This window comes from Microtus pennsylvanicus, chromosome 13 (genome assembly GCF_037038515.1).
Source record: "Microtus pennsylvanicus isolate mMicPen1 chromosome 13, mMicPen1.hap1, whole genome shotgun sequence".
In the NCBI taxonomy this organism is placed as follows: domain Eukaryota; kingdom Metazoa; phylum Chordata; class Mammalia; order Rodentia; family Cricetidae; genus Microtus; species Microtus pennsylvanicus.
In genome coordinates this window covers 26,512,068-26,535,648 of record NC_134591.1, presented here as the reverse complement: position 1 = coordinate 26,535,648, position 23,581 = coordinate 26,512,068, and the positions used below count along the sequence as shown (strand labels likewise).

At 50.5% G+C, this 23,581-nt stretch overlaps 1 protein-coding gene and 1 long non-coding RNA gene across 2 annotated transcripts; one reads left to right on the top strand and one right to left on the bottom strand.

Annotated features, from left to right (window-relative positions):
• Window positions 1–283: 283 nt before the first annotated feature.
• Window positions 284–5,300, top strand: LOC142833383 (uncharacterized). Its single transcript, XR_012907395.1, has 2 exons — window positions 284–1,057; window positions 4,407–5,300. It is a non-coding gene; the product is annotated as an uncharacterized LOC142833383 (long non-coding RNA).
• Window positions 5,301–18,161: 12,861 nt separating this feature from the next.
• On the bottom strand, window positions 18,162–22,160 carry LOC142834285 (interferon alpha-6-like). Its single transcript, XM_075946594.1, has 2 exons — window positions 21,985–22,160; window positions 18,162–18,744 (listed from the first exon to the last, which is right to left on the bottom strand). Exons 1-2 carry the CDS (start codon window positions 22,158–22,160, stop codon window positions 18,162–18,164), a joined length of 759 nt encoding a protein of 252 aa, XP_075802709.1.
• Between the last annotated feature and the right edge of the window lie 1,421 nt (window positions 22,161–23,581).

The following is a 23,581-nucleotide window of genomic DNA, read 5'->3' as shown; positions in this document are numbered from 1 at the left end:
ATAAAAAAGTAGTGCTCTTCTCAGCAGGCTCAGGGAGCTGGTTGGCTATACTAGGTCTGGGCTCACTCTGAGGCCTTTTGCTGAGCGTGCACTCCACCCAGGAAGGAGCCTTATTGCAGGCCTGGTTCTGCCTGTGCTCTGCCGATTTGGTCGACTGCTGCCTGGAACCTGAGTCTAGACAGACTTGATTGGACAGAGGGTCCATGGCAGGGAGAATGTGGGAGCTCCAAATCCAGAGAGCTATACTTTAGTACGTTTTCCTCTATCCGACTCTGATGGTGTGTGTGGGGCGCGGTAGCCTTCTAGCTTGCCTTGGGCGGGCTGGAATGGGAAATGGGGAAGTAGAAGCTGGAAAGAGCTGAGCTGCTGGCCACAGAGAGGAAGAGGAGCCCAGAGAGGACATGTGTCGAGGCTTGACCCCCTGCGCGGTGGCTGTGCTCAACCAATAGCATTAAGTGGGACTTCAACCAGGAGGATGGCGATCCTGTCTTTGCTTCAACCCCACACTCATGGCAATGGCATTTCCTGTGGGAAATCCCCTTGCTCTGGTTCTGTCTTGCAGGCACGAGAGACCCGGCTTGAATTTTATCTCTCGTAGCGACTGTAGAGTGTTATCGCGCTGCGAATCGATTCTCCAAGATGCACCCCAGTCAAGTTAGCAAGCTGTGCTGCAGCCCAGCATCACCCCCATCAAAAGCAGGAGCCCAGGCACCATGTCGAAACTTAATATTCTGGAGCTGGCCGGCAGAGGGCGCGCGCGTGAAGCAAGGATTCAGACCCATTGAGCCAGATGATTTTGCCACTTTAATAGGGCACTTCTCAGCAGGCTCAGGGAGCTGATTGACTACTGCACTTGGGCCAGGGCTCACTCTGACTGAGTCCTTTCCCTGAGAGCATGCGCCACCCAGGAAAGAGGCAGAAGGCCGACCTGGTTCTGCCTGCGCTCTGCCGATTCGACCGACCGCCGCCTGGAACCTAGGTCTAGACAGACTTGATTGGACAGAGGCCCCTTTGCAGGGAGAATGTGGGCGCTCCAAAAACAGAGAGCTATACTTTGGTATGTTTTCCTCTGGTCTGAATCTCAGAGTGGTGTGTGTTGGTTGCAGTAGCCTTCTAGTTGGCCTTGGGAGGGCAGGAATTGGAAAAAGGAAGGAGAAGCTGGACAGACCAGAACGGCTGGCCCCAGACAGCAATTGCTGCTCAGAGAGGACAGATGTAGAGGCTTGACCCCTGCGCGTGGGAACTGTGCTGAAGGGCACCAAGTGCGACTTCAACCAGGAGGATGGCAATCCTGTCTTTCTTTGCTTCAACCCCACACTCATGGCAATGGCAATTCCTGTCGGAAATCCTCTTGTTCTGCTTCAGAGTGCTTCACTGTGGTGCTCCTTCTCTGGGACTTGTTAGATCTTCTGAGCCTCTGGAACTAAATAAAGGCAAGGTTCTCCCACTCCAAGGATTATTATGCTTTCACCGACTATTGCTTTTACCGGAAATCTATGCTTTTCACGGTTGGTTTTTTTTTCCTCTCTATGCTACATGCATTTCTACTCTCATTGTATTTTGAAACTTTTAGTCTGCTGTCCAAATGACTTCCAAATGGTAGCGTTTGTCTCCTCATACTGGTGTTTAGCTCCACACACTGCTGTTTCTATGCTCTTTCACTTTCTGGAGCCTGCTGAGTTTGATGGATGTTTTTTGTGAAGCACTCTAGTGAAACCGGAAATCAGTTCTTCCCCACCAGCCTGTCAGGAGTACCTTCCACCACAAACACACAACACACACACAAAATACACACACTTCACCTTTCTCTCTCTCTCTCTCTCTCTCTCTCTCTCTCTCTCTCTCTCTCTCTCTTTATCTCTCTATGTCCCTCTGTGTTCTACTCTACACTGTGACCCTTCGTTAGTCTCTCCATTACACTACTTCTTGAAAGTCGCCGAGAGACTGTGAACATGAATAGGTGACACGTCGTGTAACTCTCAATGTTCAAAGTAGGCCCAGGTTGATGTTTCCCGTACTCTGAGGGTGTCCACAAGATAAACGGATAATTGGAAGGGAAGACACAAGAGCTATGGCTGATCACCGTGCAAAGTAGCAAGGCCACAATGAGGGCACCAGGGAGGGTCTTTCTGCCGACACGTGACTCTTCCTGCCTCATGTCCCTCAGCGGCTTGCTTTGGGCTGATTAGAGGAAGGCACTGTCCTGTGAGAGCAGGTGCAGGCTGCCTGAACAGAGCAGAGTTGATGTTGGTCTCCTGTAGTCTTGGGAGAGTCCGGTCACATGGTCATGGTGCACCATCTTTGGTGAATCACAGGATGCTCGATCCTCTGCAACAGATGGCCACCCATCTTGCCCACAGTGAGGACACAGTTGATGTCGTGTGTGCAAAGTCACAGAGACAAGGAAGGCCAGGGACTTGCGGAGGCCCTGGCAGCATTCATCCAAGTCCTTCTCCATCCCATCCTAGGGCCCTTTCCCTGCCCAAGGATGAGGTAGCCTTCTGATTCCAGACTGAGAGTCTTGAGTTCCTAGTTAACAGAAGGAAGTTAGAACCCTCACATCCATCAAGAAATGGCTTCAATTCCTGCCACCTGGGAAAATACTTTCCCCACAATGGTTCCTCTTACCACACCCGTGGCCCTTGTCTAAGTCCCCCCAGGAATTGAAACCTGTCCAGACAGCTTGGAATCATTAATTTATTAGTAGTCAGATAGGATACGGCACACACACCCTTCCATTCTCCTAGTCTAAGGGCATGAGGTACGAGACCCTTTTCAAACGGTGTATGATGTCACCAACTCTTTCGATTAAGTCTTCTTGCATCAGGTGTAGTGTGTGCTCTGACCTGAGGCCCTGAACATGCTGTCACCTCAGAGGGGATTCCTGCATGGAGCTTCTTCTCTTCCTGGAGGTTCTCTCTGCAGGCACCGGGAATGTGGAAAGGGCCACTTGCATTTCTGCTCTGACAATCTCCCAGGAGCAAGGGCTGTATCCCTTTCCCTCCAGATAGCGGGAGATTCGTAAGAAGTAGGAGCGGATGGCCATGGCCAAAGTAGGCAGACAGGGAGGTGTTTGTTCCGCTGTCCCCTCCAGAGCCTCTAGGCCACTCAACAGGCTAGTGAGAAGCCGCCCGAGAGTCCTCTCTGGCCAGGCATCTCTTGTGGCCTGTGGCCTGAAGAGCTGGAGAACCTGCCTGAGCATCTCAGAGTAGCAAAAGGTGGCTGCTTCTCTCTGCTTTCCTTGGATGATATGGCCTTTCTTCCAGGGACATTTAAAATCGGTTCTGTCTTGTAGGCAGGAGAGGACCGGCATGATTTTCATCTCTTTTAATAACTGTAGGGTGTCAGTGCGCTGGGAATTGATTCTCCAAAATGCACTCCAGTCAAGTGAGCAAGCTGTGCTGCAGCCCAGGTTTATGCTCATCAAGAGCAGAAGCACAGGCACCATCCTAAAATGTAACGATTACAGAGATGTCCAGAGAGAGCTCACTCTTAAAGCAAGGCTTTAGACTCATTGAGCCAGGAGATTTGCTGCTGCTTAAATAGTGAGTGAACTTGGACCAAAATATTGTGCTTCTTATACTACTCCAGATACCGAAGGATAAACTAGTAATAATGCCTCCTTATCGTAGTATAAGTTTCAGAGTTTCAAAATTGCTCCTTAGTAATACCCCAAAATCTAGTAATTGTCCCAGAAGCAAGTCATAATGTAGTAGAGAGAAATTCCAGTGCGCTCCCTTAGGACTGCAGGGGGAGGAGGCGAGGGTAAGTGACTCATCGGGAGGGAAATGAGAAAGTGGGAGTTTGAAATGGTCTTGTTCATTAAGCAATACAAAAAAAAAAGATAAAAAAGTAGTGCTCTTCTCAGCAGGCTCAGGGAGCTGGTTGGCTATACTAGGTCTGGGCTCACTCTGAGGCCTTTTGCTGAGCGTGCACTCCACCCAGGAAGGAGCCTTATTGCAGGCCTGGTTCTGCCTGTGCTCTGCCGATTTGGTCGACTGCTGCCTGGAACCTGAGTCTAGACAGACTTGATTGGACAGAGGATCCATGGCAGGGAGAATGTGGGAGCTCCAAATCCAGAGAGCTATACTTTAGTACGTTTTCCTCTATCCGACTCTGATGGTGTGTGTGGGGCGCGGTAGCCTTCTAGCTCGCCTTGGGCGGGCTGGAATGGGAAATGGGGAAGTAGAAGCTGGAAAGAGCTGAGCTGCTGGCCACAGAGAGGAAGAGGAGCCCAGAGAGGACATGTGTCGAGGCTTGACCCCCTGCGCGGTGGCTGTGCTCAACCAATAGCATTAAGTGGGACTTCAACCAGGAGGATGGCGATCCTGTCTTTGCTTCAACCCCACACTCATGGCAATGGCATTTCCTGTGGGAAATCCCCTTGCTCTGGTTCTGTCTTGCAGGCACGAGAGACCCGGCTTGAATTTTATCTCTCGTAGCGACTGTAGAGTGTTATCGCGCTGCGAATCGATTCTCCAAGATGCACCCCAGTCAAGTTAGCAAGCTGTGCTGCAGCCCAGCATCACCCCCATCAAAAGCAGGAGCCCAGGCACCATGTCGAAACTTAATATTCTGGAGCTGGCCGGCAGAGGGCGCGCGCGTGAAGCAAGGATTCAGACCCATTGAGCCAGATGATTTTGCCACTTTAATAGGGCACTTCTCAGCAGGCTCAGGGAGCTGATTGACTACTGCACTTGGGCCAGGGCTCACTCTGACTGAGTCCTTTCCCTGAGAGCATGCGCCACCCAGGAAAGAGGCAGAAGGCCGACCTGGTTCTGCCTGCGCTCTGCCGATTCGACCGACCGCCGCCTGGAACCTAGGTCTAGACAGACTTGATTGGACAGAGGCCCCTTTGCAGGGAGAATGTGGGCGCTCCAAAAACAGAGAGCTATACTTTGGTATGTTTTCCTCTGGTCTGAATCTCAGAGTGGTGTGTGTTGGTTGCAGTAGCCTTCTAGTTGGCCTTGGGAGGGCAGGAATTGGAAAAAGGAAGGAGAAGCTGGACAGACCAGAACGGCTGGCCCCAGACAGCAATTGCTGCTCAGAGAGGACAGATGTAGAGGCTTGACCCCTGCGCGTGGGAACTGTGCTGAAGGGCACCAAGTGCGACTTCAACCAGGAGGATGGCAACCCTGTCTTTCTATGCTTCAACCCCACACTCATGGCAATGGCAATTCCTGTCGGAAATCCTCTTGTTCTGCTTCAGAGTGCTTCACTGTGGTGCTCCTTCTCTGGGACTTGTTAGATCTTCTGAGCCTCTGGAACTAAATAAAGGCAAGGTTCTCCCACTCCAAGGATTATTATGCTTTCACCGACTATTGCTTTTACCGGAAATCTATGCTTTTCACGGTTGGTTTTTTTTTTCTCTCTCTATGCTACATGCATTTCTACTCTCATTGTATTTTGAAACTTTTAGTCTGCTGTCCAAATGACTTCCAAATGGTAGCGTTTGTCTCCTCATACTGGTGTTTAGCTCCACACACTGCTGTTTCTATGCTCTTTCACTTTCTGGAGCCTGCTGAGTTTGATGGATGTTTTTTGTGAAGCACTCTAGTGAAACCGGAAATCAGTTCTTCCCCACCAGCCTGTCAGGAGTACCTTCCCCCACAAACACACAACACACACACAAAATACACACACTTCACCTCTCTCTCTCTCTCTCTCTCTCTCTCTCTCTCTCTTTCTCTCTCTCTCTCTCTCTCTGTCCCTCTGTGTTCTACTCTACACTGTGACCCTTCGTTAGTCTCTCCATTACACTACTTCTTGAAAGTCGCCGAGAGACTGTGAACATGAATAGGTGACACGTCGTGTAACTCTCAATGTTCAAAGTAGGCCCAGGTTGATGTTTCCCGTACTCTGAGGGTGTCCACAAGATAAACGGATAATTGGAAGGGAAGACACAAGAGCTATGGCTGATCACCGTGCAAAGTAGCAAGGCCACAATGAGGGCACCAGGGAGGGTCTTTCTGCCTCATGTCCCTCAGCGGCTTCCTTTGGGCTGATTAGAGCAAGGCACTGTCCTGTGAGAGCAGGTGCAGGCTGCCTGAACAGAGCAGAGTTGATGTTGGTCTCCTGTAGTCTTGGGAGAGTCCGGTCACATGGTCATGGTGCACCATCCTTGGTGAATCACAGGATGCTCGATCCTCTGCAACAGATGGCCACCCATCTTGCCCACAGTGAGGACACAGTTGATGTCGTGTGTGCAAAGTCACAGAGACAAGGAAGGCCAGGGACTTGCGGGAGGGCCCTGGCAGCATCCATCCAAGTCCTTAGCCATCCCTTCCTAGGGCCCTTTCCCTGCCCAAGGATGAGGTAGCCTTCTGATTCCAGACTGAGAGTCTTGAGTTCCTAGTTAACAGAAGGAAGTTAGAACCCTCACATCCATCAAGAAATGGCTTCAATTCCTGCCACCTGGGAAAATACTTTCCCCACAATGGTTCCTCTTACCACACCCGTGGCCCTTGTCTAAGTCCCCCCAGGAATTGAAACCTGTCCAGACAGTTTGGAATCATTAATTTATTAGTAGTCAGATAGGATACGGCACACACACCCTTCCATTCTCCTAGTCTAAGGGCATGAGGTACGAGACCCTTTTCAAACGGTGTATGATGTCACCAACTCTTTCGATTAAGTCTTCTTGCATCAGGTGTAGTGTGTGCTCTGACCTGAGGCCCTGAACATGCTGTCACCTCAGAGGGGATTCCTGCATGGAGCTTCTTCTCTTCCTGGAGGTTCTCTCTGCAGGCACCGGGAATGTGGAAAGGGCCACTTGCATTTCTGCTCTGACAATCTCCCAGGAGCAAGGGCTGTATCCCTTTTCCTCCAGATAGCGGGAGATTCGTAAGAAGTAGGAGCGGATGGCCATGGCCAAAGTAGGCAGACAGGGAGGTGTTTGTTCCGCTGTCCCCTCCAGAGCCTCTAGGCCACTCAACAGGCTAGTGAGAAGCCGCCCGAGAGTCCTCTCTGGCCAGGCATCTCTTGTGGCCTGTGGCCTGAAGAGCTGGAGAACCTGCCTGAGCATCTCAGAGTAGCAAAAGGTGGCTGCTTCTCTCTGCTTTCCTTGGATGATATGGCCTTTCTTCCAGGGACATTTAAAATCGGTTCTGTCTTGTAGGCAGGAGAGGACCGGCATGATTTTCATCTCTTTTAATAACTGTAGGGTGTCAGTGCGCTGGGAATTGATTCTCCAAAATGCACTCCAGTCAAGTGAGCAAGCTGTGCTGCAGCCCAGGTTTATGCTCATCAAGAGCAGAAGCACAGGCACCATCCTAAAATGTAACGATTACAGAGATGTCCAGAGAGAGCTCACTCTTAAAGCAAGGCTTTAGACTCATTGAGCCAGGAGATTTGCTGCTGCTTAAATAGTGAGTGAACTTGGACCAAAATATTGTGCTTCTTAAACTACTCCAGATACCGAAGGATAAACTAGTAATAATACCTCCTTAACGTAGTATAAGTTTCAGAGTTTCAAAATTGCTCCTTAGTAATACCCCAAAATCTAGTAATTGTCCCAGAAGCAAGTCATAATGTAGTAGAGAGAAATTCCAGTGCGCTCCCTTAGGACTGCAGGGGGAGGAGGCGAGGGTAAGTGACTCATCGGGAGGGAAATGAGAAAGTGGGAGTTTGAAATGGTCTTGTTCATTAAGCAATACAAAAAAAAAGATATAAAAGTAGTGCTCTTCTCAGCAGGCTCAGGGAGCTGGTTGGCTATACTAGGTCTGGGCTCACTCTGAGGCCTTTTGCTGAGCATGCACTCCACCCAGGAAGGAGCCTTATTGCAGGCCTGGTTCTGCCTGTGCTCTGCCGATTTGGTCGACTGCTGCCTGGAACCCGAGTCTAGACAGACTTGATTGGACAGAGGATCCATGGCAGGGAGAATGTGGGAGCTCCAAATCCAGAGAGCTATACTTTAGTACGTTTTCCTCTATCCGACTCTGATGGTGTGTGTGGGGCGCGGTAGCCTTCTAGCTCGCCTTGGGCGGGCTGGAATGGGAAATGGGGAAGTAGAAGCTGGAAAGACCAGAGCTGCTGGCCACAGAGAGGAAGAGGAGCCCAGAGAGGACATGTGTCGAGGCTTGACCCCCTGCGCGGTGGCTGTGCTCAACCAATAGCATTAAGTGGGACTTCAACCAGGAGGATGGCGATCCTGTCTTTGCTTCAACCCCACACTCATGGCAATGGCATTTCCTGTGGGAAATCCCCTTGCTCTGGTTCTGTCTTGCAGGCACGAGAGACCCGGCTTGAATTTTATCTCTCGTAGCGACTGTAGAGTGTTACCGCGCTGCGAATCGATTCTCCAAGATGCACCCCAGTCAAGTTAGCAAGCTGTGCTGCAGCCCAGCATCACCCCCATCAAAAGCAGGAGCACAGGCACCATGTCGAAACTTAATATTCTGGAGCTGGCCGGCAGAGGGCGCGCGCGTGAAGCAAGGATTCAGACCCATTGAGCCAGATGATTTTGCCACTTTAATAGGGCACTTCTCAGCAGGCTCAGGGAGCTGATTGACTACTGCACTTGGGCCAGGGCTCACTCTGACTGAGTCCTTTCCCTGAGAGCATGCGCCACCCAGGAAAGAGGCAGAAGGCCGACCTGGTTCTGCCTGCGCTCTGCCGATTCGACCGACCGCCGCCTGGAACCTAGGTCTAGACAGACTTGATTGGACAGAGGCCCCTTTGCAGGGAGAATGTGGGCGCTTCAAAAACAGAGAGCTATACATTGGTATGTTTTCCTCTGGTCTGAATCTCAGAGTGGTGTGTGTTGGTTGCAGTAGCCTTCTAGTTGGCCTTGGGAGGGCAGGAATTGGAAAAAGGAAGGAGAAGCTGGACAGACCAGAACGGCTGGCCCCAGACAGCAAGTGCTGCTCAGAGAGGACAGATGTAGAGGCTTGACCCCTGCGCGTGGGAACTGTGCTGAAGGGCACCAAGTGCGACTTCAACCAGGAGGATGGCAATCCTGTCTTTCTTTGCTTCAACCCCACACTCATGGCAATGGCAATTCCTGTCGGAAATCCTCTTGTTCTGCTTCAGAGTGCTTCACTGTGGTGCTCCTTCTCTGGGACTTGTTAGATCCTCTGAGCCTCTGGAACTAAACAAAGGCAAGGTTCTCCCACTCCAAGGATTATTATGCTTTCACCGACAATTGCTTTTACCGGAAATCTATGCTTTTCACGGTTGGTTTTTTTTTTCTCTCTCTATGCTACATGCATTTCTACTCTCATTGTATTTTGAAACTTTTAGTCTGCTGTCCAAATGACTTCCAAATGGTAGCGTTTGTCTCCTCATACTGGTGTTTAGCTCCACACACTGCTGTTTCTATGCTCTTTCACTTTCTGGAGCCTGCTGAGTTTGATGGATGTTTTTTGTGAAGCATTCTAGTGAAACCGGAAATCAGTTCTTCCCCACCAGCCTGTCAGGAGTACCTTCCCCCACAAACACACAACACACACACAAAATACACACACTTCACCTCTCTCTCTCTCTCTCTCTCTCTCTCTCTCTCTCTTTCTCTCTCTCTCTCTCTCTCTCTCTGTCCCTCTGTGTTCTACTCTACACTGTGACCCTTCGTTAGTCTCTCCATTACACTACTTCTTGAAAGTCGCCGAGAGACTGTGAACATGAATAGGTGACACGTCGTGTAACTCTCAATGTTCAAAGTAGGCCCAGGTTGATGTTTCCCGTACTCTGAGGGTGTCCACAAGATAAACGGATAATTGGAAGGGAAGACACAAGAGCTATGGCTGATCACCGTGCAAAGTAGCAAGGCCACAATGAGGGCACCAGGGAGGGTCTTTCTGCCTCATGTCCCTCAGCGGCTTCCTTTGGGCTGATTAGAGCAAGGCACTGTCCTGTGAGAGCAGGTGCAGGCTGCCTGAACAGAGCAGAGTTGATGTTGGTCTCCTGTAGTCTTGGGAGAGTCCGGTCACATGGTCATGGTGCACCATCCTTGGTGAATCACAGGATGCTCGATCCTCTGCAACAGATGGCCACCCATCTTGCCCACAGTGAGGACACAGTTGATGTCGTGTGTGCAAAGTCACAGAGACAAGGAAGGCCAGGGACTTGCGGGAGGGCCCTGGCAGCATCCATCCAAGTCCTTAGCCATCCCTTCCTAGGGCCCTTTCCCTGCCCAAGGATGAGGTAGCCTTCTGATTCCAGACTGAGAGTCTTGAGTTCCTAGTTAACAGAAGGAAGTTAGAACCCTCACATCCATCAAGAAATGGCTTCAATTCCTGCCACCTGGGAAAATACTTTCCCCACAATGGTTCCTCTTACCACACCCGTGGCCCTTGTCTAAGTCCCCCCAGGAATTGAAACCTGTCCAGACAGTTTGGAATCATTAATTTATTAGTAGTCAGATAGGATACGGCACACACACCCTTCCATTCTCCTAGTCTAAGGGCATGAGGTACGAGACCCTTTTCAAACGGTGTATGATGTCACCAACTCTTTCGATTAAGTCTTCTTGCATCAGGTGTAGTGTGTGCTCTGACCTGAGGCCCTGAACATGCTGTCACCTCAGAGGGGATTCCTGCATGGAGCTTCTTCTCTTCCTGGAGGTTCTCTCTGCAGGCACCGGGAATGTGGAAAGGGCCACTTGCATTTCTGCTCTGACAATCTCCCAGGAGCAAGGGCTGTATCCCTTTTCCTCCAGATAGCGGGAGATTCGTAAGAAGTAGGAGCGGATGGCCATGGCCAAAGTAGGCAGACAGGGAGGTGTTTGTTCCGCTGTCCCCTCCAGAGCCTCTAGGCCACTCAACAGGCTAGTGAGAAGCCGCCCGAGAGTCCTCTCTGGCCAGGCATCTCTTGTGGCCTGTGGCCTGAAGAGCTGGAGAACCTGCCTGAGCATCTCAGAGTAGCAAAAGGTGGCTGCTTCTCTCTGCTTTCCTTGGATGATATGGCCTTTCTTCCAGGGACATTTAAAATCGGTTCTGTCTTGTAGGCAGGAGAGGACCGGCATGATTTTCATCTCTTTTAATAACTGTAGGGTGTCAGTGCGCTGGGAATTGATTCTCCAAAATGCACTCCAGTCAAGTGAGCAAGCTGTGCTGCAGCCCAGGTTTATGCTCATCAAGAGCAGAAGCACAGGCACCATCCTAAAATGTAACGATTACAGAGATGTCCAGAGAGAGCTCACTCTTAAAGCAAGGCTTTAGACTCATTGAGCCAGGAGATTTGCTGCTGCTTAAATAGTGAGTGAACTTGGACCAAAATATTGTGCTTCTTAAACTACTCCAGATACCGAAGGATAAACTAGTAATAATACCTCCTTAACGTAGTATAAGTTTCAGAGTTTCAAAATTGCTCCTTAGTAATACCCCAAAATCTAGTAATTGTCCCAGAAGCAAGTCATAATGTAGTAGAGAGAAATTCCAGTGCGCTCCCTTAGGACTGCAGGGGGAGGAGGCGAGGGTAAGTGACTCATCGGGAGGGAAATGAGAAAGTGGGAGTTTGAAATGGTCTTGTTCATTAAGCAATACAAAAAAAAAGATATAAAAGTAGTGCTCTTCTCAGCAGGCTCAGGGAGCTGGTTGGCTATACTAGGTCTGGGCTCACTCTGAGGCCTTTTGCTGAGCATGCACTCCACCCAGGAAGGAGCCTTATTGCAGGCCTGGTTCTGCCTGTGCTCTGCCGATTTGGTCGACTGCTGCCTGGAACCCGAGTCTAGACAGACTTGATTGGACAGAGGATCCATGGCAGGGAGAATGTGGGAGCTCCAAATCCTGAGAGCTATACTTTAGTACGTTTTCCTCTATCCGACTCTGATGGTGTGTGTGGGGCACGGTAGCCTTCTAGCTCGCCTTGGGCGGGCTGGAATGGGAAATGGGGAAGTAGAAGCTGGAAAGACCAGAGCTGCTGGCCACAGAGAGGAAGAGGAGCCCAGAGAGGACATGTGTCGAGGCTTGACCCCCTGCGCGGTGGCTGTGCTCAACCAATAGCATTAAGTGGGACTTCAACCAGGAGGATGGCGATCCTGTCTTTGCTTCAACCCCACACTCATGGCAATGGCATTTCCTGTGGGAAATCCCCTTGCTCTGGTTCTGTCTTGCAGGCACGAGAGACCCGGCTTGAATTTTATCTCTCGTAGCGACTGTAGAGTGTTACCGCGCTGCGAATCGATTCTCCAAGATGCACCCCAGTCAAGTTAGCAAGCTGTGCTGCAGCCCAGCATCACCCCCATCAAAAGCAGGAGCACAGGCACCATGTCGAAACTTAATATTCTGGAGCTGGCCGGCAGAGGGCGCGCGCGTGAAGCAAGGATTCAGACCCATTGAGCCAGATGATTTTGCCACTTTAATAGGGCACTTCTCAGCAGGCTCAGGGAGCTGATTGACTACTGCACTTGGGCCAGGGCTCACTCTGACTGAGTCCTTTCCCTGAGAGCATGCGCCACCCAGGAAAGAGGCAGAAGGCCGACCTGGTTCTGCCTGCGCTCTGCCGATTCGACCGACCGCCGCCTGGAACCTAGGTCTAGACAGACTTGATTGGACAGAGGCCCCTTTGCAGGGAGAATGTGGGCGCTTCAAAAACAGAGAGCTATACATTGGTATGTTTTCCTCTGGTCTGAATCTCAGAGTGGTGTGTGTTGGTTGCAGTAGCCTTCTAGTTGGCCTTGGGAGGGCAGGAATTGGAAAAAGGAAGGAGAAGCTGGACAGACCAGAACGGCTGGCCCCAGACAGCAATTGCTGCTCAGAGAGGACAGATGTAGAGGCTTGACCCCTGCGCGTGGGAACTGTGCTGAAGGGCACCAAGTGCGACTTCAACCAGGAGGATGGCAATCCTGTCTTTCTTTGCTTCAACCCCACACTCATGGCAATGGCAATTCCTGTCGGAAATCCTCTTGTTCTGCTTCAGAGTGCTTCACTGTGGTGCTCCTTCTCTGGGACTTGTTAGATCCTCTGAGCCTCTGGAACTAAACAAAGGCAAGGTTCTCCCACTCCAAGGATTATTATGCTTTCACCGACAATTGCTTTTACCGGAAATCTATGCTTTTCACGGTTGGTTTTTTTTTTCTCTCTCTATGCTACATGCATTTCTACTCTCATTGTATTTTGAAACTTTTAGTCTGCTGTCCAAATGACTTCCAAATGGTAGCGTTTGTCTCCTCATACTGGTGTTTAGCTCCACACACTGCTGTTTCTATGCTCTTTCACTTTCTGGAGCCTGCTGAGTTTGATGGATGTTTTTTGTGAAGCATTCTAGTGAAACCGGAAATCAGTTCTTCCCCACCAGCCTGTCAGGAGTACCTTCCCCCACAAACACACAACACACACACAAAATACACACACTTCACCTCTCTCTCTCTCTCTCTCTCTCTCTCTCTCTCTCTCTTTCTCTCTCTCTCTCTCTCTCTCTCTGTCCCTCTGTGTTCTACTCTACACTGTGACCCTTCGTTAGTCTCTCCATTACACTACTTCTTGAAAGTCGCCGAGAGACTGTGAACATGAATAGGTGACACGTCGTGTAACTCTCAATGTTCAAAGTAGGCCCAGGTTGATGTTTCCCGTACTCTGAGGGTGTCCACAAGATAAACGGATAATTGGAAGGGAAGACACAAGAGCTATGGCTGATCACCGTGCAAAGTAGCAAGGCCACAATGAGGGCACCAGGGAGGGTCTTTCTGCCTCATGTCCCTCAGCGGCTTCCTTTGGGCTGATTAGAGCAAGGCACTGTCCTGTGAGAGCAGGTGCAGGCTGCCTGAACAGAGCAGAGTTGATGTTGGTCTCCTGTAGTCTTGGGAGAGTCCGGTCACATGGTCATGGTGCACCATCCTTGGTGAATCACAGGATGCTCGATCCTCTGCAACAGATGGCCACCCATCTTGCCCACAGTGAGGACACAGTTGATGTCGTGTGTGCAAAGTCACAGAGACAAGGAAGGCCAGGGACTTGCGGGAGGGCCCTGGCAGCATCCATCCAAGTCCTTAGCCATCCCTTCCTAGGGCCCTTTCCCTGCCCAAGGATGAGGTAGCCTTCTGATTCCAGACTGAGAGTCTTGAGTTCCTAGTTAACAGAAGGAAGTTAGAACCCTCACATCCATCAAGAAATGGCTTCAATTCCTGCCACCTGGGAAAATACTTTCCCCACAATGGTTCCTCTTACCACACCCGTGGCCCTTGTCTAAGTCCCCCCAGGAATTGAAACCTGTCCAGACAGTTTGGAATCATTAATTTATTAGTAGTCAGATAGGATACGGCACACACACCCTTCCATTCTCCTAGTCTAAGGGCATGAGGTACGAGACCCTTTTCAAACGGTGTATGATGTCACCAACTCTTTCGATTAAGTCTTCTTGCATCAGGTGTAGTGTGTGCTCTGACCTGAGGCCCTGAACATGCTGTCACCTCAGAGGGGATTCCTGCATGGAGCTTCTTCTCTTCCTGGAGGTTCTCTCTGCAGGCACCGGGAATGTGGAAAGGGCCACTTGCATTTCTGCTCTGACAATCTCCCAGGAGCAAGGGCTGTATCCCTTTTCCTCCAGATAGCGGGAGATTCGTAAGAAGTAGGAGCGGATGGCCATGGCCAAAGTAGGCAGACAGGGAGGTGTTTGTTCCGCTGTCCCCTCCAGAGCCTCTAGGCCACTCAACAGGCTAGTGAGAAGCCGCCCGAGAGTCCTCTCTGGCCAGGCATCTCTTGTGGCCTGTGGCCTGAAGAGCTGGAGAACCTGCCTGAGCATCTCAGAGTAGCAAAAGGTGGCTGCTTCTCTCTGCTTTCCTTGGATGATATGGCCTTTCTTCCAGGGACATTTAAAATCGGTTCTGTCTTGTAGGCAGGAGAGGACCGGCATGATTTTCATCTCTTTTAATAACTGTAGGGTGTCAGTGCGCTGGGAATTGATTCTCCAAAATGCACTCCAGTCAAGTGAGCAAGCTGTGCTGCAGCCCAGGTTTATGCTCATCAAGAGCAGAAGCACAGGCACCATCCTAAAATGTAACGATTACAGAGATGTCCAGAGAGAGCTCACTCTTAAAGCAAGGCTTTAGACTCATTGAGCCAGGAGATTTGCTGCTGCTTAAATAGTGAGTGAACTTGGACCAAAATATTGTGCTTCTTAAACTACTCCAGATACCGAAGGATAAACTAGTAATAATACCTCCTTAACGTAGTATAAGTTTCAGAGTTTCAAAATTGCTCCTTAGTAATACCCCAAAATCTAGTAATTGTCCCAGAAGCAAGTCATAATGTAGTAGAGAGAAATTCCAGTGCGCTCCCTTAGGACTGCAGGGGGAGGAGGCGAGGGTAAGTGACTCATCGGGAGGGAAATGAGAAAGTGGGAGTTTGAAATGGTCTTGTTCATTAAGCAATACAAAAAAAAAGATATAAAAGTAGTGCTCTTCTCAGCAGGCTCAGGGAGCTGGTTGGCTATACTAGGTCTGGGCTCACTCTGAGGCCTTTTGCTGAGCATGCACTCCACCCAGGAAGGAGCCTTATTGCAGGCCTGGTTCTGCCTGTGCTCTGCCGATTTGGTCGACTGCTGCCTGGAACCCGAGTCTAGACAGACTTGATTGGACAGAGGATCCATGGCAGGGAGAATGTGGGAGCTCCAAATCCAGAGAGCTATACTTTAGTACGTTTTCCTCTATCCGACTCTGATGGTGTGTGTGGGGCGCGGTAGCCTTCTAGCTCGCCTTGGGCGGGCTGGAATGGGAAATGGGGAAGTAGAAGCTGGAAAGACCAGAGCTGCTGGCCACAGAGAGGAAGAGGAGCCCAGAGAGGACATGTGTCGAGGCTTGACCCCCTGCGCGGTGGCTGTGCTCAACCAACAGCATTAAGTGGGACTTCAACCAGGAGGATGGCGATCCTGTCTTTGCTTCAACCCCACACTCATGGCAATGGCATTTCCTGTGGGAAATCCCCTTGCTCTGGTTCTGTCTTGCAGGCACGAGAGACCCGGCTTGAATTTTATCTCTCGTAGCGACTGTAGAGTGTTACCGCGCTGCGAATCGATTCTCCAAGATGCACCCCAGTCAAGTTAGCAAGCTGTGCTGCAGCCCAGCATCACCCCCATCAAAAGCAGGAGCACAGGCACCATGTCGAAACTTAATATTCTGGAGCTGGCCGGCAGAGGGCGCGCGCGTGAAGCAAGGATTCAGACCCATTGAGCCAGATGATTTTGCCACTTTAATAGGGCACTTCTCAGCAGGCTCAGGGAGCTGATTGACTACTGCACTTGGGCCAGGGCTCACTCTGACTGAGTCCTTTCCCTGAGAGCATGCGCCACCCAGGAAAGAGGCAGAAGGCCGACCTGGTTCTGCCTGCGCTCTGCCGATTCGACCGACCGCCGCCTGGAACCTAGGTCTAGACAGACTTGATTGGACAGAGGCCCCTTTGCAGGGAGAATGTGGGCGCTTCAAAAACAGAGAGCTATACATTGGTATGTTTTCCTCTGGTCTGAATCTCAGAGTGGTGTGTGTTGGTTGCAGTAGCCTTCTAGTTGGCCTTGGGAGGGCAGGAATTGGAAAAAGGAAGGAGAAGCTGGACAGACCAGAACGGCTGGCCCCAGACAGCAAGTGCTGCTCAGAGAGGACAGATGTAGAGGCTTGACCCCTGCGCGTGGGAACTGTGCTGAAGGGCACCAAGTGCGACTTCAACCAGGAGGATGGCAATCCTGTCTTTCTTTGCTTCAACCCCACACTCATGGCAATGGCAATTCCTGTCGGAAATCCTCTTGTTCTGCTTCAGAGTGCTTCACTGTGGTGCTCCTTCTCTGGGACTTGTTAGATCCTCTGAGCCTCTGGAACTAAACAAAGGCAAGGTTCTCCCACTCCAAGGATTATTATGCTTTCACCGACAATTGCTTTTACCGGAAATCTATGCTTTTCACGGTTGGTTTTTTTTTTCTCTCTCTATGCTACATGCATTTCTACTCTCATTGTATTTTGAAACTTTTAGTCTGCTGTCCAAATGACTTCCAAATGGTAGCGTTTGTCTCCTCATACTGGTGTTTAGCTCCACACACTGCTGTTTCTATGCTCTTTCACTTTCTGGAGCCTGCTGAGTTTGATGGATGTTTTTTGTGAAGCATTCTAGTGAAACCGGAAATCAGTTCTTCCCCACCAGCCTGTCAGGAGTACCTTCCCCCACAAACACACAACACACACACAAAATACACACACTTCACCTCTCTCTCTCTCTCTCTCTCTCTCTCTCTCTTTCTCTCTCTCTCTCTCTCTCTCTCTGTCCCTCTGTGTTCTACTCTACACTGTGACCCTTCGTTAGTCTCTCCATTACACTACTTCTTGAAAGTCGCCGAGAGACTGTGAACATGAATAGGTGACACGTCGTGTAACTCTCAATGTTCAAAGTAGGCCCAGGTTGATGTTTCCCGTACTCTGAGGGTGTCCACAAGATAAACGGATAATTGGAAGGGAAGACACAAGAGCTATGGCTGATCACCGTGCAAAGTAGCAAGGCCACAATGAGGGCACCAGGGAGGGTCTTTCTGCCTCATGTCCCTCAGCGGCTTCCTTTGGGCTGATTAGAGCAAGGCACTGTCCTGTGAGAGCAGGTGCAGGCTGCCTGAACAGAGCAGAGTTGATGTTGGTCTCCTGTAGTCTTGGGAGAGTCCGGTCACATGGTCATGGTGCACCATCCTTGGTGAATCACAGGATGCTCGATCCTCTGCAACAGATGGCCACCCATCTTGCCCACAGTGAGGACACAGTTGATGTCGTGTGTGCAAAGTCACAGAGACAAGGAAGGCCAGGGACTTGCGGGAGGGCCCTGGCAGCATCCATCCAAGTCCTTAGCCATCCCTTCCTAGGGCCCTTTCCCTGCCCAAGGATGAGGTAGCCTTCTGATTCCAGACTGAGAGTCTTGAGTTCCTAGTTAACAGAAGGAAGTTAGAACCCTCACATCCATCAAGAAATGGCTTCAATTCCTGCCACCTGGGAAAATACTTTCCCCACAATGGTTCCTCTTACCACACCCGTGGCCCTTGTCTAAGTCCCCCCAGGAATTGAAACCTGTCCAGACAGTTTGGAATCATTAATTTATTAGTAGTCAGATAGGATACGGCACACACACCCTTCCATTCTCCTAGTCTAAGGGCATGAGGTACGAGACCCTTTTCAAACGGTGTATGATGTCACCAACTCTTTCGATTAAGTCTTCTTGCATCAGGTGTAGTGTGTGCTCTGACCTGAGGCCCTGAACATGCTGTCACCTCAGAGGGGATTCCTGCATGGAGCTTCTTCTCTTCCTGGAGGTTCTCTCTGCAGGCACCGGGAATGTGGAAAGGGCCACTTGCATTTCTGCTCTGACAATCTCCCAGGAGCAAGGGCTGTATCCCTTTTCCTCCAGATAGCGGGAGATTCGTAAGAAGTAGGAGCGGATGGCCATGGCCAAAGTAGGCAGACAGGGAGGTGTTTGTTCCGCTGTCCCCTCCAGAGCCTCTAGGCCACTCAACAGGCTAGTGAGAAGCCGCCCGAGAGTCCTCTCTGGCCAGGCATCTCTTGTGGCCTGTGGCCTGAAGAGCTGGAGAACCTGCCTGAGCATCTCAGAGTAGCAAAAGGTGGCTGCTTCTCTCTGCTTTCCTTGGATGATATGGCCTTTCTTCCAGGGACATTTAAAATCGGTTCTGTCTTGTAGGCAGGAGAGGACCGGCATGATTTTCATCTCTTTTAATAACTGTAGGGTGTCAGTGCGCTGGGAATTGATTCTCCAAAATGCACTCCAGTCAAGTGAGCAAGCTGTGCTGCAGCCCAGGTTTATGCTCATCAAGAGCAGAAGCACAGGCACCATCCTAAAATGTAACGATTACAGAGATGTCCAGAGAGAGCTCACTCTTAAAGCAAGGCTTTAGACTCATTGAGCCAGGAGATTTGCTGCTGCTTAAATAGTGAGTGAACTTGGACCAAAATATTGTGCTTCTTAAACTACTCCAGATACCGAAGGATAAACTAGTAATAATACCTCCTTAACGTAGTATAAGTTTCAGAGTTTCAAAATTGCTCCTTAGTAATACCCCAAAATCTAGTAATTGTCCCAGAAGCAAGTCATAATGTAGTAGAGAGAAATTCCAGTGCGCTCCCTTAGGACTGCAGGGGGAGGAGGCGAGGGTAAGTGACTCATCGGGAGGGAAATGAGAAAGTGGGAGTTTGAAATGGTCTTGTTCATTAAGCAATACAAAAAAAAAGATATAAAAGTAGTGCTCTTCTCAGCAGGCTCAGGGAGCTGGTTGGCTATACTAGGTCTGGGCTCACTCTGAGGCCTTTTGCTGAGCATGCACTCCACCCAGGAAGGAGCCTTATTGCAGGCCTGGTTCTGCCTGTGCTCTGCCGATTTGGTCGACTGCTGCCTGGAACCCGAGTCTAGACAGACTTGATTGGACAGAGGATCCATGGCAGGGAGAATGTGGGAGCTCCAAATCCAGAGAGCTATACTTTAGTACGTTTTCCTCTATCCGACTCTGATGGTGTGTGTGGGGCGCGGTAGCCTTCTAGCTCGCCTTGGGCGGGCTGGAATGGGAAATGGGGAAGTAGAAGCTGGAAAGACCAGAGCTGCTGGCCACAGAGAGGAAGAGGAGCCCAGAGAGGACATGTGTCGAGGCTTGACCCCCTGCGCGGTGGCTGTGCTCAACCAACAGCATTAAGTGGGACTTCAACCAGGAGGATGGCGATCCTGTCTTTGCTTCAACCCCACACTCATGGCAATGGCATTTCCTGTGGGAAATCCCCTTGCTCTGGTTCTGTCTTGCAGGCACGAGAGACCCGGCTTGAATTTTATCTCTCGTAGCGACTGTAGAGTGTTACCGCGCTGCGAATCGATTCTCCAAGATGCACCCCAGTCAAGTTAGCAAGCTGTGCTGCAGCCCAGCATCACCCCCATCAAAAGCAGGAGCACAGGCACCATGTCGAAACTTAATATTCTGGAGCTGGCCGGCAGAGGGCGCGCGCGTGAAGCAAGGATTCAGACCCATTGAGCCAGATGATTTTGCCACTTTAATAGGGCACTTCTCAGCAGGCTCAGGGAGCTGATTGACTACTGCACTTGGGCCAGGGCTCACTCTGACTGAGTCCTTTCCCTGAGAGCATGCGCCACCCAGGAAAGAGGCAGAAGGCCGACCTGGTTCTGCCTGCGCTCTGCCGATTCGACCGACCGCCGCCTGGAACCTAGGTCTAGACAGACTTGATTGGACAGAGGCCCCTTTGCAGGGAGAATGTGGGCGCTTCAAAAACAGAGAGCTATACATTGGTATGTTTTCCTCTGGTCTGAATCTCAGAGTGGTGTGTGTTGGTTGCAGTAGCCTTCTAGTTGGCCTTGGGAGGGCAGGAATTGGAAAAAGGAAGGAGAAGCTGGACAGACCAGAACGGCTGGCCCCAGACAGCAAGTGCTGCTCAGAGAGGACAGATGTAGAGGCTTGACCCCTGCGCGTGGGAACTGTGCTGAAGGGCACCAAGTGCGACTTCAACCAGGAGGATGGCAATCCTGTCTTTCTTTGCTTCAACCCCACACTCATGGCAATGGCAATTCCTGTCGGAAATCCTCTTGTTCTGCTTCAGAGTGCTTCACTGTGGTGCTCCTTCTCTGGGACTTGTTAGATCCTCTGAGCCTCTGGAACTAAACAAAGGCAAGGTTCTCCCACTCCAAGGATTATTATGCTTTCACCGACAATTGCTTTTACCGGAAATCTATGCTTTTCACGGTTGGTTTTTTTTTTCTCTCTCTATGCTACATGCATTTCTACTCTCATTGTATTTTGAAACTTTTAGTCTGCTGTCCAAATGACTTCCAAATGGTAGCGTTTGTCTCCTCATACTGGTGTTTAGCTCCACACACTGCTGTTTCTATGCTCTTTCACTTTCTGGAGCCTGCTGAGTTTGATGGATGTTTTTTGTGAAGCACTCTAGTGAAACCGGAAATCAGTTCTTCCCCACCAGCCTGTCAGGAGTACCTTCCCCCACAAACACACAACACACACACAAAATACACACACTTCACCTCTCTCTCTCTCTCTCTCTCTCTCTCTCTCTCTTTCTCTCTCTCTCTCTCTCTCTGTCCCTCTGTGTTCTACTCTACACTGTGACCCTTCGTTAGTCTCTCCATTACACTACTTCTTGAAAGTCGCCGAGAGACTGTGAACATGAATAGGTGACACGTCGTGTAACTCTCAATGTTCAAAGTAGGCCCAGGTTGATGTTTCCCGTACTCTGAGGGTGTCCACAAGATAAACGGATAATTGGAAGGGAAGACACAAGAGCTATGGCTGATCACCGTGCAAAGTAGCAAGGCCACAATGAGGGCACCAGGGAGGGTCTTTCTGCCTCATGTCCCTCAGCGGCTTCCTTTGGGCTGATTAGAGCAAGGCACTGTCCTGTGAGAGCAGGTGCAGGCTGCCTGAACAGAGCAGAGTTGATGTTGGTCTCCTGTAGTCTTGGGAGAGTCCGGTCACATGGTCATGGTGCACCATCCTTGGTGAATCACAGGATGCTCGATCCTCTGCAACAGATGGCCACCCATCTTGCCCACAGTGAGGACACAGTTGATGTCGTGTGTGCAAAGTCACAGAGACAAGGAAGGCCAGGGACTTGCGGGAGGGCCCTGGCAGCATCCATCCAAGTCCTTAGCCATCCCTTCCTAGGGCCCTTTCCCTGCCCAAGGATGAGGTAGCCTTCTGATTCCAGACTGAGAGTCTTGAGTTCCTAGTTAACAGAAGGAAGTTAGAACCCTCACATCCATCAAGAAATGGCTTCAATTCCTGCCACCTGGGAAAATACTTTCCCCACAATGGTTCCTCTTACCACACCCGTGGCCCTTGTCTAAGTCCCCCCAGGAATTGAAACCTGTCCAGACAGTTTGGAATCATTAATTTATTAGTAGTCAGATAGGATACGGCACACACACCCTTCCATTCTCCTAGTCTAAGGGCATGAGGTACGAGACCCTTTTCAAACGGTGTATGATGTCACCAACTCTTTCGATTAAGTCTTCTTGCATCAGGTGTAGTGTGTGCTCTGACCTGAGGCCCTGAACATGCTGTCACCTCAGAGGGGATTCCTGCATGGAGCTTCTTCTCTTCCTGGAGGTTCTCTCTGCAGGCACCGGGAATGTGGAAAGGGCCACTTGCATTTCTGCTCTGACAATCTCCCAGGAGCAAGGGCTGTATCCCTTTTCCTCCAGATAGCGGGAGATTCGTAAGAAGTAGGAGCGGATGGCCATGGCCAAAGTAGGCAGACAGGGAGGTGTTTGTTCCGCTGTCCCCTCCAGAGCCTCTAGGCCACTCAACAGGCTAGTGAGAAGCCGCCCGAGAGTCCTCTCTGGCCAGGCATCTCTTGTGGCCTGTGGCCTGAAGAGCTGGAGAACCTGCCTGAGCATCTCAGAGTAGCAAAAGGTGGCTGCTTCTCTCTGCTTTCCTTGGATGATATGGCCTTTCTTCCAGGGACATTTAAAATCGGTTCTGTCTTGTAGGCAGGAGAGGACCGGCATGATTTTCATCTCTTTTAATAACTGTAGGGTGTCAGTGCGCTGGGAATTGATTCTCCAAAATGCACTCCAGTCAAGTGAGCAAGCTGTGCTGCAGCCCAGGTTTATGCTCATCAAGAGCAGAAGCACAGGCACCATCCTAAAATGTAACGATTACAGAGATGTCCAGAGAGAGCTCACTCTTAAAGCAAGGCTTTAGACTCATTGAGCCAGGAGATTTGCTGCTGCTTAAATAGTGAGTGAACTTGGACCAAAATATTGTGCTTCTTAAACTACTCCAGATACCGAAGGATAAACTAGTAACAATACCTCCTTAACGTAGTATAAGTTTCAGAGTTTCAAAATTGCTCCTTAGTAATACCCCAAAATCTAGTAATTGTCCCAGAAGCAAGTCATAATGTAGTAGAGAGAAATTCCAGTGCGCTCCCTTAGGACTGCAGGGGGAGGAGGCGAGGGTAAGTGACTCATCGGGAGGGAAATGAGAAAGTGGGAGTTTGAAATGGTCTTGTTCATTAAGCAATACAAAAAAAAAGATATAAAAGTAGTGCTCTTCTCAGCAGGCTCAGGGAGCTGGTTGGCTATACTAGGTCTGGGCTCACTCTGAGGCCTTTTGCTGAGCATGCACTCCACCCAGGAAGGAGCCTTATTGCAGGCCTGGTTCTGCCTGTGCTCTGCCGATTTGGTCGACTGCTGCCTGGAACCCGAGTCTAGACAGACTTGATTGGACAGAGGATCCATGGCAGGGAGAATGTGGGAGCTCCAAATCCAGAGAGCTATACTTTAGTACGTTTTCCTCTATCCGACTCTGATGGTGTGTGTGGGGCGCGGTAGCCTTCTAGCTCGCCTTGGGCGGGCTGGAATGGGAAATGGGGAAGTAGAAGCTGGAAAGACCAGAGCTGCTGGCCACAGAGAGGAAGAGGAGCCCAGAGAGGACATGTGTCGAGGCTTGACCCCCTGCGCGGTGGCTGTGCTCAACCAACAGCATTAAGTGGGACTTCAACCAGGAGGATGGCGATCCTGTCTTTGCTTCAACCCCACACTCATGGCAATGGCATTTCCTGTGGGAAATCCCCTTGCTCTGGTTCTGTCTTGCAGGCACGAGAGACCCGGCTTGAATTTTATCTCTCGTAGCGACTGTAGAGTGTTACCGCGCTGCG